We start from the raw sequence: 15,009 nt of genomic DNA, 5'->3' as shown, positions 1-15,009 counted from the left end.
AGAGAGAGAGAGAGAGAGAGAGAGAGAGAGAGAGAGAGAGAGAGAGCAAACAAAACGGCCATTTATCTTAGCATCATAGGTCGATAATGGTCGGTGATATTTAATCGTATCGAGTTAATAGTACGCCGCCGCGATGATTATCGAACAACATGTAATTAGCAGTGCCGTTTGCGTGCAAAGTATGCGTTGAAAACAATGAGAGCTTCTCTTGCCGGCGGATTGAATGTGCACGACATAGCTGAGAGAAGATTTTAATTGGTAACATCGGCTCGCGCGCAAGCACAGGTAGCCGTCGCTTATCCGTATTATTGCGCGAGACTTGCACTATAATCGGATCGTAATTACATCGCACCGGCCTCGAGGATCTCGCTAGAAGAGTCACTTATCAATTTCCTCACGGCGAGAGCAGCCTGTGACGCGGTGAAACGACGAGTACCGTGTCGTATTCGTCGTTGTAGCGAGTTCGACGTCGTCTCCACGCGAGAGATTCGCGTCCTTCGGTTCTCCGCGCTTTTATCTTACATTTTATTTACCTGCTGTTGGCACGAGCACGTTGAATGATCGATGCGGTGTAAAATACCCAATTATTGGCGTCCCTTTAGTCATTGACACTTTAGAAAAAGTTTTCCTGGCGACTAGCATTGCAGTTTATCCTCCTACCTACACTCTATGTGATTCCAGAAGAGAATCTCACAACCAAAAATGTGAACAAACGTTCACTTCTTGCGGAATTCTGCGAGAAAACCAAGGCTTTTCTAGAGTACCAATTTCAAAGAGTAATTCGATAACGCTGGACAATAATTTTTAGCTTTTTACTCGCGGCGAACATTTGGTATATTTTTCGCACAATTCGAACGCTCTGAGCAAGAAAATAGCAATAAAGAGATGTGGTTTGTAATAGTTTTTGAAAAAAGCATAACAGTCGATTTTTATTTTTTAACTAATATTTTAAGACGATGTGTAAATTTTATGACTAATATAAGGGACCTAAATCTTATCATCGTCACTTATCCGAAGTATAACTTATATGCTTTACGAGTCAACGTGATTAACTTGCGCCTACATCTCATACTAAAGTAAACACATGTAACAAAAATAATTATTTGAACAAACTTGTGTATGTGTCACACGTGTGACACATACACAGGTTTGACATGTCGCCACACGTTAAACAACGTTGTTAATAATTATCAAAGTACAACGTTAAAAAACACATTTCAAATAAGACACCATCTCCTTTCAAGTTTCCAGTTAAACTAAAACTAAAAAACGAATTCACGCAGGGAACTTGTCAATAAACCACGCTGACAGGGCAATAAGACAATTTTCGCAGTATAAAATCACTCTAACGGAATGCTCTCAACATCAACATGTTGATTTCAACTTAGCAATGTCGGAACACATTTCTGCAAGGATTTGCCAAACATGAAGATAATATTAATCGGAAAGAAAAATGTATAAAAATCCATTGTTGCACGTCTCTGAAACTGTTACCAGTATAACATTTTGTTTGCTACATCTGAATTCAGCGAGTCAAGATCAGAAAACATCGGCGACTTTTATCTCGGGCGCAAAATGCCTGTTGAGCAGTGTAACTGTTTTATTCTCTCTCTATCAGAAGTGTTATGTCCCGAGGTTCCGCCAGGAGACACAGCTCGCCCGCTGTGTTTGCCGTGCGACGGCTAGTTTGCAATTAGCGGCGGCCACGCGGCTGTACACACGCGGGCACACGTGCACACGCATGGTCGCGATAACAAACTGTCGTGCGAAATATAATAAGATAACAAACCGGCGGGATCGCGCGCAGATCGTCGTTCTCCCGACACGGCTCTACTCCTCGACACGCCGGCAATATCCGCGCCGCGGAATGCCGGGAGGATGAGTGACGCAAACGAGCAGACAAATCATTTTTTGCTCGCACACGGCCCCGACGACGAATAGCGTCGACAGACATTTCGCGACCCGTCGTTGATTGAGACCAGGAAGCACGTATCTCGTTATCGCTGCGGTTTTTGTGCCAAGAAACTTTTGAAAAGTACATTTTCTTTTAAGAAACGCACCACGAACGGCCGGACGCGGCATACTGATCGGTCTGTTTATCGGGTATCTCGTGCACGCATGCACGTAGCGTCACGTCAAATCTGTAGATCTCATTTTTCGCGTGCAGAATCGTAAATCACTTTCGGCAAGGATTGAGTTTTAAGAAATTTTGCTGAACACTTCATGCGCGGAGAGAATTTTATGGTGATTATTGTAGAATTTTGTAGAGTAGATCGACATTCTGTGCAGTAATTGTCCTCTCGTTTACATGCCACGTATATATATTTTAAGAACTGAAATGTGCTATCAAAAAGTTTGCTACGTCCCTAGCGAAATTTACTGATCCTTAGGCAGGGAGAATATTATATTCTTTTTCATATCAATTTATATTTCTTTTTCATATAAATTTTCTTTGGAATTTTGCTATATTTCTAATAATGCAGAAATAGATTGTCAATAAGGTATATCTTGCCAAAGAGAGGGCATGGTACATCTTTTCAAAACTTCCTTATAATTATATTAAATTATAAATTTTTTAATAGCACATTTCAGTTTCTAAAATATAAATAGCACGAAATGAGAGGATAATCAATTACTGCACAGAATAACTATCTATTTTACAAAAATCTATACTTAACTTTACTACAAAATTCTGTCTATATATACATACATTTATTTTTAAGGATTATTTTTTTAACCATTCGCGGAAGAGGTATAAAATTACGTTTAAAAATTGTTCTTCTCTAACTCGCGGAAAGTAGAATTTTTATTAATTAGAAACAGTCGTTATATTATTAATAATAATTACCAAGTAACATCAATTGCTAAAAAACTGATGAGATCGAATCAATGTTGTATTTTGCATTTTATATCGTAAAATATTTCATAGGAGAGAGGAACTCGAGAAGGATAACTGCCGATGTAACGTAGGAAAAGCGTGCGAGAAATGGCAATTAATATTCCGTCGCCGCGGATAAATAGCTTTTGGCAATTGTGGCGATTATCGTGATTCAGACCAGAGACCGCGGTTCCGTACGACGAGCACGGTGGAATTAATAGAAAACGGCGATGGTCCCTGTGATCGGGATGGCCCCGTGTGCCACCGGGAACGTCTCCATGGTGTTTACATTCTTCCGCGTGATAAAGATCCTCGTTTCCGTGATGAATTGAAGATACGCGTCGGTGACTCGTGGAACTTTGCGAACTCGTTATTCTATCTGGCGTCCGCTAAGTTACACGCTCTCCTCTCTCTCTCTCTCTCTCTCTCTCTCTCTCTGCTCCCTTTCTTCCATCCTGTCTTCTTTACACCGTCTCCGAAACTCAAACCGGATGAAAGATTGACGCGCGTTCCTCGCTGGAGCTCACGACTAACGCTTTCGTCCGCACCCTCGACATCGCTCTCGTCCCTCCTCGAGAGAAGAGAACGCACGTGATTGTCACGTGGTTCAATGAGACTTCGCGGCGTTTTCTAATTTCGCCGACGTTACCCTAAATCATTGTTTCGCACAGCCAGGCTTGCTCGAGTGCCCATTATCGTGCCACGTGACGAAATCGCGGAGAACAAACGCGAGCGCCCACGTCTCGCTGGGATTGGTCGGCGTAAACAATGGAAAGTCGCCTACCATTTGTATAATTCGGAAAAATGTTCTTATAATTGCATTTCGTGACGGTGATTCAGCCGGAAGTCGGACAAGCTAGACCGCGAAAGACTCTCGCCCTTTTGAAAGAGGTGTCTTTTCTTCGCGGAGAAAACACTGAGGATATCATTTGCCTATAAATGTGGCTCTGCCATAAAATATCAATGTTAGTTTTGCCCATGCAAAATATATAAAAGAGTTGTGGAGACCATGATACTCTGAAAGTGGTACACTGGCCTTTTTTACTGCCTATTCATAGTGTTTGAGAGAGAGAGAGAGAGAGAGAGAGAGAGAGAGCAGTACTCCCAATAATGTATAACCAAACCCTACAGATCTTGTCAATCGCAGTGTTTTTTCTATAGATTGCAACAGAGAAACGACGGTATTTCTTCGATTCCCTAGTGAAAATGATGTCTAATAACACTTTATTGAAGCTCTTTTTTCCATAAAGAAAAGTTTGCAAACTCTTTAGAACAAAAAAAGAAAAGTGTTATTAGACATTTAATACTTTTTTTTACTCTTTAATTTCCGCCAGGGTTGAAACTTGGTACATAACTGAGGATGTGTGCTGACTGAACATTATGTATAATAAAAATTGTGGCTGTCAGAACTGTGCAGATGGGCACACAACAATTTTTAACGCTTTTTTCGGTTTATTTTGAAGTCATATAAAGTTTTCTCTGTAACTGTATGTGTGTAATATGCGATGTAATATGTAGCAACTATAGCAGTTTCCTCCGTGATTGTGTTGTGAAAAAATGATGTTGCTTTCCGAGTGTTTTCGCGCAAATAGAACTCTGCCCCGGATTCCATCGCGAGAATCACAAGTCGTCCGAGATTCGAGGGGATGAAGAAGGGGGAAGGGGGGGAGACGGGAACGTACGTTGGGGAAAATCGAAATCGACTCGCATTTAGGTCACCCAGATCCGCTTACGCTTTTAGCCGCGCGAGAACGCACACGGTGCGGCGTTATAACTTTTCACGCGTGTCTCTTGCAGGCGCGACGCGATGCGGACTTTTGGGGGATTCTGGCACGCTGCGTTTCTCGACGGAACGCCTTTCAGGCGCGCCTTGTCACGGTAATATGGTAGATTAGTCACAGCCTAATGATGAAAATAAGAGGCGACGCTCGCGGTGGCGTGCGATTTGGCCGCGACGGACAGGCTAAACGATAATCGCCGCCATAAAATATCGAGATTCTTCACGCGCGTACGTACACGCCATTAAGGCTATTCCTAGAGAGAGCGTTGGCGAAACAAGTAATAAGCGGCTTCGACAAACGCGACGGTGGCCAACTTCCCGGCGGATGACGCGTTCTCGAAAACGCAAGCGGCGCGCTTTTCCATATAATCGTAAATTTTCTGCGCCGCAGTCGTTAACGTTTGCGCCGCGGCATTAGCTTGTTAGGAATCTCCCGACAAAATGCAACGGACCGACGGCTTCACGGCGAGCACGCTTCTTCGATTGCACGGCAAATAAACCGCATTAGATAGAATTCTGTTTACTTGGCAGGACAGAAAGCAGAAAGATAGGAGAGCCAATCAAAACTCGCGCTAGTGGTCAAGTAATCAGTTGACAATTTCTGCTTTTCCACAAGCACGAGTTCTGATTGGCTTCTGCCTTTTTGCTTCTTTGCCAAGGTGTGAATTATTTGTGTATGTGTGTGAACTATCCCTTAGAATTCTTAGAATCGCTCTGCCGAAGTTGACAAGTACGAAATATAGACTCGTAGCTTTCAACGTAGTACTTAGTCTGTTAATACTAAGGTAGAATCATTTTAACTCCCCTGATTGATTTTTCTCTTGTAACTCGCCTTAACATGTTAAATCATCTTTTCATAGGAAGCAAAAGTAAAGTAATACTACTTACAAAAATTTTTCAAATTTACATTTTACATTACAAATTTATATTTTTTAATTAAATCACAGCAAGTGATTTTTCGAAGTGTGTAAGTCAAAATACTTAGCATTGGCAGTCTATTAGGTTTGCTCTCAGTATATGCATATGTGTGGTATACCGATCTCTCGCGGGAGATCAGCGTCACATGCGCGTGACAGCGATAAAATTTCCTCCTATGTCCGCACAAACGAACCAAGTCCGTAGGACGTAATTACAAAAAAAAAAAAAAAAAAAAAATACAGAGTGGGTAGTGTTTCCAAATGAACCATGGTAACGAGCGTGTTGATCGGGACCACACGCGCACCGGGAACGCGCGTGTCCTACAACGATACACTCTTTTTCCCGGCGACATTCCCCAGGGTGTGTCCTCTGACCCGAACTCTGCGCGGCACCTACGAGCACCGAGACCGAAGGCGCGGTCCTCGTCTTCGTGTATAAATAGACGGTCCGAAAATATCGTCGGGCAGCCAGGCGTTCACCAACCGCGACCGCGATGACGGAGAAGCGCGAAGGGTCGACGACGACGACGAGCGGGCGGACGGGCGGACGGAGAAAAACGAAACAATGCGTAGCGCGGGCAATTATATGCGACGAATGCGTGTCGTTGTGACATTCGAACGACAACCGCGACGGCAACGACCACGCGCGCGCGATCGTCGCGTCATGGAAAAGACCGCGCGCGGTTCGAACGGGGAGAACAGAAGAGAAGAGAAAAAGAACGCGTGAAGGGGCGCGGTGACTTGGCGCCAGCATTCTCTCTCCCGATCGAGATTACGTTCGGACGGCAGCTTCGACGAGTAATTTTCACTGCTCCACCGCGCCGTACGGCATCGATCTTCGTGGGAAAGACGTTTACCTGCCCTTCTTGCGTGTCCCGCCGCAGAAAAGGTGTTAAACTCCTTTGTACAGTTGCGAAGTTCCCATGTACGATCGCGGATACGTCGAGAGGACTAGCTCGATCGCGGCTGATCATTGGCTCATTCGCTGAGATCGTCGCGACATTACATAGAGCTGTCGTGTAGATTTCGTCTATGTGATTGTTTACGTATTTTCCATGTGATGTATACACGATTGTTTTTCATTTAGACAATGTAAATTATGTAGAATATTGCAAGTTATATTAAAGTAAACGAAAAGAAGTAATTAAATTATGAGACGGTTATTTGTTTTGGGTATTAATTATGAATATAATATTTAAAACAGATAATAAATCTTTATATGTAGACGAATAAGGCTCTTAAGATTAACAATCAAACGAATAATCAGAAAGGCAAATAAGAGTCAATGTCGGAACTAAGGGCTAAACAATGAAATATAATTTACTACATAAAATTTGTTATTATATTTTAAAAAATGTAATAATAAATTTTATGTAGTAAATTATATTTGATTATTTAGGTCTTAGTTCCGACGTTGGTTCTTAATTGCCTTTCTGAATATTCGTTTGATTAATAAATTTTTATCTCATTGCATGAAAGATTGGTAGACTTAACTTTCTGTGAGTAAGAATATCGTCAGAAAATTCTGTTTAAAAATTCTGACTTCAACTTGTTCGGGAAACAACGTTCATAAATTTACATCAGGATTGTAAGGGTTAAGTAAAAAGTTTTCTGTAACTGATTTTTGAACAAGCTACACGTTCTCTAAACGACATTCATAACTCATTCCCTATACAGATAACATCTCAGACGTATTTTATATTGTCGTAGACGCAGAGTGTGATAATTTACATTGAACGTCCAAATCCCATCTTTGACTGAGAAATTTTCATAACTGCGTTTGAATTTGTCGTTTCAATTGACATGAGACGCAGTTGCGCAAGTGGAAGCAAAGACGTCCGCAAAATCGTTAATTCTTCAACTAATTCCTTATTCTATATGCGTGTACGGCTTTTGTCGGAATTGAATTACGGGATTTTCCGCTTGAATCGCGCGAGTAACTTGAAGTCGCGTTTATGCTATTTCAAATAAAGAGAGCGTCTTCTTCGCGAAAGAAGCGTTTAATGTCGCGTGTTGATGTCCAGCAATGATAATCATTTCCTCGATGAAGCGGATAGCCGCTCGCCTCCTCGTGAACTGTCGGGATGAAGACTTCCGACTGCGCCGCTCAGCTTCCTAACCACGCGGCTCTGAAGTACCTAAGCTATCGCACGCGATCGCTCGTCATCTCGACGCGACGACCGCGCGAATATGGCTGAGAGGTGTTCATGTCCAGCGCCGATGTAATAGCACGTTACACAGCACAGACCATATACAGGACGTCCCAGACTCTCCTCCGCAGTTTTGTGGGAATGTAGAACGGATTGAGGCGAACATAAAATCCCATACTATTTTGCGATATTCGCAATAAATCTCGAGATATTAATTAAAAAAGTTAAAAATTAAAACAAAGGTTATGACGGCTCTAAGAAATCTAACAAAATTAAAAATCTCAATAAGGACACAAGAGCTAAATGCAGTTATTATGTGCTATAATTCAAAGATACATGAAAAGTATTTTACAAAAAACGTTTCGATCATGTAATGTAGTTCTCTTCAGTCAAAAGGTGTTACAAATCGTATGAAGGTCGCAGTGTAAATAATCGTATTAGTTAAATTAGTTGTGTTGCATCAAAATTAAAAAAGATTGGCGAATGATCACGCGCGATATGGTAGATGAATGGCGCCGTCTACCATTGTATACTCATACGTTAGGTCAAACTAAACAAAAAATTCCTCTACTATTTTGCAAATAACCATATCGATTTTTAGAAATTAAGGAAGATTTATGCATTATGGTGCACAATTATGTAACAATTTTCTTTCATTAATAACTAAAAATCTATTTGCAAGACGATGAAGAGTTTTTTTGTTCAATTTGACTTAACAAACACACAACAGCACACATCGTCACTACAACTCATCTACCATATCACGCGTCATCATTCATTAATCATCTTTCATTAATATCTCGATTATTGCGAATATCGCAAAACGGTACAGGACATTTATGTTCATCTCAATTCGTTCCCACAGAAATTGCGGAGGAGAGTCTGGAACATCCTGTATATACATCCCTCTTATGTTTACGAATCACGCGATCTTTCACAGCACGGCGCGGCATTGATGTCAAAAATAATCCGGTGTATTTGGAAGTAATGATCGCGACGGTGCAGGTGCTACTAGAAAGTATTAACACTTCGTCCGGTGTAGCAAGCCGCAATTAACTGCGAAAATCATGTTACTCGAAATGCGGTCTAACCGATGTCACGCGATTCGGTGGAGACTGTGCGTGTCGAGAAACGATCACCCGAGCGCTAGTAAATAAGATAATCACATGTGTACGTAAAATGTTCGACGGGAGAGTCTCCTTACACTAAACTTGTCCGATGTTATTATATTCAAATACCTAGCTAAACGTCTTGCAAATTGAATAACTCCCGGATATTTAAGTCTGGATATTATGTTTATTAGAATCAGAGTAAAGTTCCCATTATTATCATTTACATTCGCAAGGCATCTGCATAGGCGAGACGACAAAAGGAATCTGAACAATTTGAAATTTGATCGTGCGTGAAAGAAGTTGCGAGTTGCCCGTGTGATCGTATTTGCCGTACTTTTACGTTGCCGTTTTTTACGATACTTGAGTATTGGAAATAAGTAATAAAAGGGCAATATGTGTACGTGGACGCGTCCTAAAGAAATTGTTTTTAGTTTTATATCGCTACGTCGACTAATGAACGAGTTATAGCCACTTGAGGGGATGCCGGAGCGAGCGACGAACTTGATAAGCGTCGATAACGTAGAGCGATCATCAAAAAGTAGAAAACGTTATCATCATTTACCGATGATATCGAATTTATGTACACAGAGATACTTATGTTACATTTTATTTTCGCACGTAATTTTATTATATAAATTGGAGCAATCAGTACGCTGTAATTTTTGAAAAATTAAATCAGTGTCACGATAGCAATAGTTTCACATCGTTTTCACCCTTGAAGCAAGAATGCTCTATTTATGCATGTACCTTTACTATATAAAAGCATTTTTAATTTGGTCAAGTCAACACAAAGTAAAATTTGTTGGGAAATGTCGTTGATGTGATACCAAATACCTTTACAAAACTATTGTCTCGTGTTGATTCGACCAAATAAAAAATCTTTTTGCATGGTGAAAGTACGTGCGAAAATGAAGCGGAGCATCCATCAATATGAGACGAGAACGATAAGGAACAGTTACTTTAAGACATCGAATCTTTCTACAAAGATTACTTCTTTCTACCTATGTCGAATTAAAAACCCTTTTGCATGGTGAAAGTACATGCAAAAATGAAGCGGAGCATTTCACGTGAACCGGAAGACGATGCAGAGCGAAATAATTAAACTTTACGTCATTTTCGAAAATACATCTTTGCGAACGCGAAAATTACTTAAAAAAACTGTAAGATATCCCAAAATATACTCTAGATACTAACACTATATTACTTAAATAACCTGCAGTAAAATGATCGACTTTCAGTCAATGCGCGAGAATCCGACATTTCTATGACGCTAAGTTGTATCTAACGTTATGAACTTTGGGCTATTAGAAAATTATTTTAAAGATTCTGGACATGTTACTCAAGGAGTAGAGTGACATTATCATTCAAGAGATGATGCAGAACGAAATACGCACACTTTACGTCATTTTCGGAAATATACCTTTGCAAACGCGAAAATTACTTTAAGAAACTTTAAGAAATTATCCCAGGCTTAACTCGACTTAATAATTTTGCGGAAACATAAAACACTTCGGTTGAATCTCGACTTAATAATTTAGCGGAATCTCAAAACACATCCGTTCGAATCTCAATTTGATGGTTCTGAATCTCAAAACACTCGGGTCCAAATCTCTTAATAATTTAGCGGGAAATCGAAACATTTCGGTTCGAGTCTCAGCTTAATAATTTAATTTGTTGTCTTTAATTTGTCGAAATTTAATTTGTCGTCTTGTCAACAAGAAACACGTATGCATAAGAAAATATCTCCGAAGAGATAGTATGTCGTATATAATACGACATAAGTTATAAAGTAATTAATCAAATAGCATATATAGAGCATACATAGAGTATATATAGAGCATAAAAAAGCGTATATAACATATACAGAGCATATAAATATGACATGTTGAAATATATCAATTTAATGTATCATCAAGAAATAATCCGACGAGAAGAAAGCCTGCCGAGTCGAAATTTCAATTGGCCATTGTTATGCAAGAATGATCCAATTAAAAAAATTACAAGCTCTTATCAATGGATACTCCATTCACATCTTTTTAATCCAAACAAAAAAATTCAGACCTTGCAGATGTTTGAAATGAATTAAGAAACAGTTTTTTTATTTTTTACCAGTCGCATCTTTTTGGACATTTTTCTAAAGATTGAAATTCTAAAGATCGAACTAGTCAGTACTCTTAAATAAATGAAAATGCTGAAACGTTAAACCATTACAAAAATCTCAGAGCTAAATTCTTTGGTTGGATCATTCTTACGTAACTCCGGCGAATTGCAAATTCCAATTCTTACTTTACTTCCCGTCGGACCCAATGCGATTTACGTCTACGTGCATGCGATCTACGTAAAATGACGCTTTGTATCTACTATATGAGCGTCTAAATTGAGCGCTTACCATTGCGCGTCGTCCCACGCGTGTCCAGAGTCCACCAGCCATCCTGTCGCTGCATCTGACGCTGCGATGGTCCTCGCGTCCCACGTCGCCTGTAATTCACTCCCGACCGCGGTCGAATCTAACGGAGGTTTCCCGAAAAATTCCGTCTCTCTTGGGGGATACACTCCGAGTTGCGAATTGCGTATGAAATATCGCGAACTGCGTCTTCGAGGAAATATCGGCCTTTCGGGTAAACGACGAGTATGTGCGACAAATTCAGCAACGGTCCGATCGAGTTGTATCGCTTTGATACACGCGCGACGCGAATCGCTTACGAAGAAAACGGAATCCGCGAGCGAAGGGAACACGCGACGTGAATCGAAGGCCGATCTCGCGAAATCTTTCGACGCGTGGGTGAAGTAATCTGTGCGAAATTCTCATATGCGACACGAAATATCCCTATGTAACGTTTCGATGGAGCAGCGTAGTAGACTGCAATACAGCTCCGCAATATTTTTGCGGACAACAGCTCCGCAATACTTTTGCGAAGATAATTCCGCAATATTTTTGCGGATAACAGCTTCGTAATACTTTTGCGAAGACAATTCCGCAATATTTTTGCGGATAGCAGCTCCGCAATACTTTTGCGAAGACAATTCCGCAATACTTTTGCGAAGACAATTCCGCAATGCTTTTGTGGATAACAACTCCGCAATATTTCTGTGAAGTTCGCTCGCGACTCTTCCGCAAACATGATCCGGTGAAATTTGCAAATCTATCAAATTAATAATCGCGAACGCGAGCGTGAATGAAAAATAAAAAGCTATGAAAATTGTGACGATAGAGATGAAGATTCTAATTAAAATTCACGCGAAAAAAATGTTACGGCGTGAGACGTCTATCTTCATTCGATGGAATTTGTCGCGCGCCGCGTAAGTAAACAAACAACTGCTCGCATGACTTATATACATCGCATTTCTCGCGAGGGATCAACGCTAGCTAGCATTGTCTCTATTGTGTCCCGCGTTAGGAAACTTTAACTCTAAGTGAAAAATTGAAACGACGATCGTGAAATTAATTTTGCAAGCAGTTTATATAATCACGTTAGATCATTTCGCGCAGATGCCGTACGATATCGAGTTTTACTTAATAACGAAGCACGAACTCTACTTTATGAAATACAATCGCGATTCAAGTTCACGCGAAAGAGAAAATTGAGAAAATTAACGATCGAAAATTAAAATCTATGACGTGGGTGATGTGATTGCGCATTTTCTGTAGCGCAATTTCTTTGCGCACTGCTTGAGACACCTGGAAGATCGCATTCAATAAAACTGAATAATTTTACAAAATTTTGAATGTTCAGAGTGTATATTCAATATTTTAAGAATCTACCAGATAGTGTTGGTTTGATTAATCAAAATTTCCTCCGACAAAAATCGTCGACAAATCAATAATGTAAGTTAATTAATTAATAAATATATGTACATTGGGAGAAAACTACTTGAAAATTTATTTGCCAAATTTATGTAGAATATGCATTACTAAATTATTTTTTGAAAAAGCGATCTTCCAAATGTTTCAAGCAGGGTGCTTTTTATTGGACGGCACATACGCATACTACAACTACAGCAAAATAAATCGCATTGGTTCATAAGCATGCACTACATCGAAAGAGTTTTTGTCTTTCTGTTATCAATATGTTTCTTGTTTTGACTCACCGAACTGCCGAGCAGGGCAGCCACGTTCTGCTTTCGTTTCTGGAACAGAAAAATGCCGTTTCACCGATTAGATTCGTGCATTGATGTCGATTTAAGTGAAGAAGTTTGAAAGATTAAAAAAAAAAATAAGCGCGATATTTTTCACGTTGGGAGAATTTTTTGGAATACATTCACACTAAAATATTCCACTTTTTTTTCTCGACGTTGTGAATAAATCTCTTAGTCAGAACAAATCAACATTTTTCGAAGTGGCGATGTTACCCAGAAAAATTCTCCCCGCGTGTAATTACAATTTAACGCGATCTTTGACTCAATTCAAATTATCTCAATTTTGAGCAACAAAATTATCAGTCTTGTTAGATTTCTAATTATGAATGCTAATTAGTGGTGCTCACCTTCGAGCAAACCCTGCTCGGCCCGAGCCGGATCCTCCGGCGCAGCAGTCCCTTATAATCGGCTGGTCACTTGCTTCGTCTCTGCAACAGAAAATAGATTTAATTTAGTATTAATTAGTTGCACACGATAATAAAGGCATTAACCCCTTCAGACCTGATTTTTTTAAAGCAAAAAGAATTTCTTGCTGTCACAGATTTTAATTCAAATATTGACGTAGTAAACCAGTGTACATTATAATGTGGAGTCTGAAAGAGTTAAGGAACTCGATTTCAAGCAAAAGAATTTGTCAGATTTCTAATTACGAGTGTAAATCAATGAAGCTCACCTTCGCGCCGACTTTGCCAGGCCCGAGCCGGATCCTCCGGCGCAGCATCCTCTTAGAGTCGAGTGTTCGTTTCTGCAACAGAAAGCAAATTTAATTTAGTATTAATTAGTTATCCAACAATGGAGGCATTAAGGAACTTACTTCGAAGCAAAAAAATTTTCAGTTTCCTGGGATTTTTTATTATGCATACAAATCACTAAAACTCACCTTCGAGCCGACTCAGACAGGTCCGAACCTCCGGCGCGGCATCCACCAAGCATCGCATCCCCTATAGACGTGTGACTGTGTGTGCTCTATTGAATCTCTGCGAATATATATAAAAAATATATATAAAAACATGTAAAAATATATAAAAATATATATAGTAAATAGATTTTAATTTAGTATTAATTAATAACTTAGTAATTTAGTATAAAATAGTTACACGTACGACAGTAAGACGAGGAAGAGAAATTATCGTAACGGCACGCTCGAGTTCCTTCTCAATGCGTAATAAGAATAAATAAATGATAACCGAATAAAGAAATAATAATACCCGATTAATTAATGGATGATGATAATATCTGATTAGCATTGAGGAACTCAATCGCGACGTTTCTCTTTCTAACAAGTAAATGAAACGCGTAAAAAAGGTAAATGAAATGTGGATAGTTACTTGCCGCGTTAAAGCCCGCAACGCCTGCTCGCATGATGAATACGCGTCTTAATGTGTCTTAATTATTGACTTAATTGTCGCGGAGTCGAAACGCGGTATTAAAAATCGGTGCGGAATAATCTAGAAAATAACGCGACAACTCTCAATGCGTTCGCCTCGACGGTTGATAGTGTTATGGTGTGATGCTCGAGCACGTGTTCATACACGCGTGTTTACATGACCCGAAGCGCCGCTGAGTCTCATCCAAGCGGGCCGTTACGACGGCTTGTTTACCTAGACTTTGTTCAGCCTAAAGTTTTTGTTAGAGCTGTTGCTCAGGTATTGTTATTACCGATTATTCGATCATCATTATTCCGTTATTATCCACTCGCGGATATTATCACACGATTGTCGAGCAGATGTTATTAACACTACTATTTAATATTCTATATTATATTATATACTATATACTATATTATATACTATTATACCATATAATACCATATACCATATATACCATATAATAGCATTATTACTTCTTTATTCGGTTCTTATTTAATTATTACTATTACGCGTAAAGCAACTCGGCCGTGCCATTACGACGATTTTTTTACGATTTCTTCGTCTTTGTTCAGTTATTATCATGCAATAAACAGTTGTGTGGGCTATATATATATATATATATATATATATATATATATATATATATATATATATATATATATATA

General features: G+C 39.7%; 2 protein-coding genes across 4 annotated transcripts in view; one reads left to right on the top strand and one right to left on the bottom strand.

Annotated features, from left to right (window-relative positions):
• Nucleotides 1–15,009, bottom strand: part of LOC116841577 — a 300,634-nt gene that overhangs the window by 229,644 nt on the left and 55,981 nt on the right. For 2 of the 3 annotated variants that reach the window (XR_004377575.1, XM_032809668.1), the window contains exons 2-5: nucleotides 13,855–13,951; nucleotides 13,648–13,719; nucleotides 13,322–13,402; nucleotides 12,927–12,965 (exon numbers count right to left, since the gene is read on the bottom strand). Coding sequence is in view for 1 of the 3 variants with exons in the window: in XM_032809668.1 (XP_032665559.1) it covers nucleotides 12,927–12,965; nucleotides 13,322–13,402; nucleotides 13,648–13,719; nucleotides 13,855–13,907 (245 nt within the window). In the remaining 2 variants the exon portion in view is untranslated. Of the gene's footprint in view, nucleotides 1–12,926; nucleotides 12,966–13,321; nucleotides 13,403–13,647; nucleotides 13,720–13,854; nucleotides 13,952–14,302; nucleotides 14,373–15,009 lie in introns of those variants that run through there. The other variant, XR_004377576.1, reaches the window with a different exon arrangement.
• The window catches only part of LOC116841576 (UPF0489 protein C5orf22 homolog), a 503,768-nt gene that overhangs the window by 465,010 nt on the left and 23,749 nt on the right, over nucleotides 1–15,009 (top strand). The window lies entirely within an intron of this gene.

Source organism: Odontomachus brunneus, unplaced genomic scaffold, assembly GCF_010583005.1.
Source record: "Odontomachus brunneus isolate Ranch 3 - 2012 unplaced genomic scaffold, Obru_v1 Obru_scaffold_016, whole genome shotgun sequence".
Lineage (NCBI taxonomy): Eukaryota > Metazoa > Arthropoda > Insecta > Hymenoptera > Formicidae > Odontomachus > Odontomachus brunneus.
This window is presented reverse-complemented; position numbering and strand designations above follow the sequence as displayed.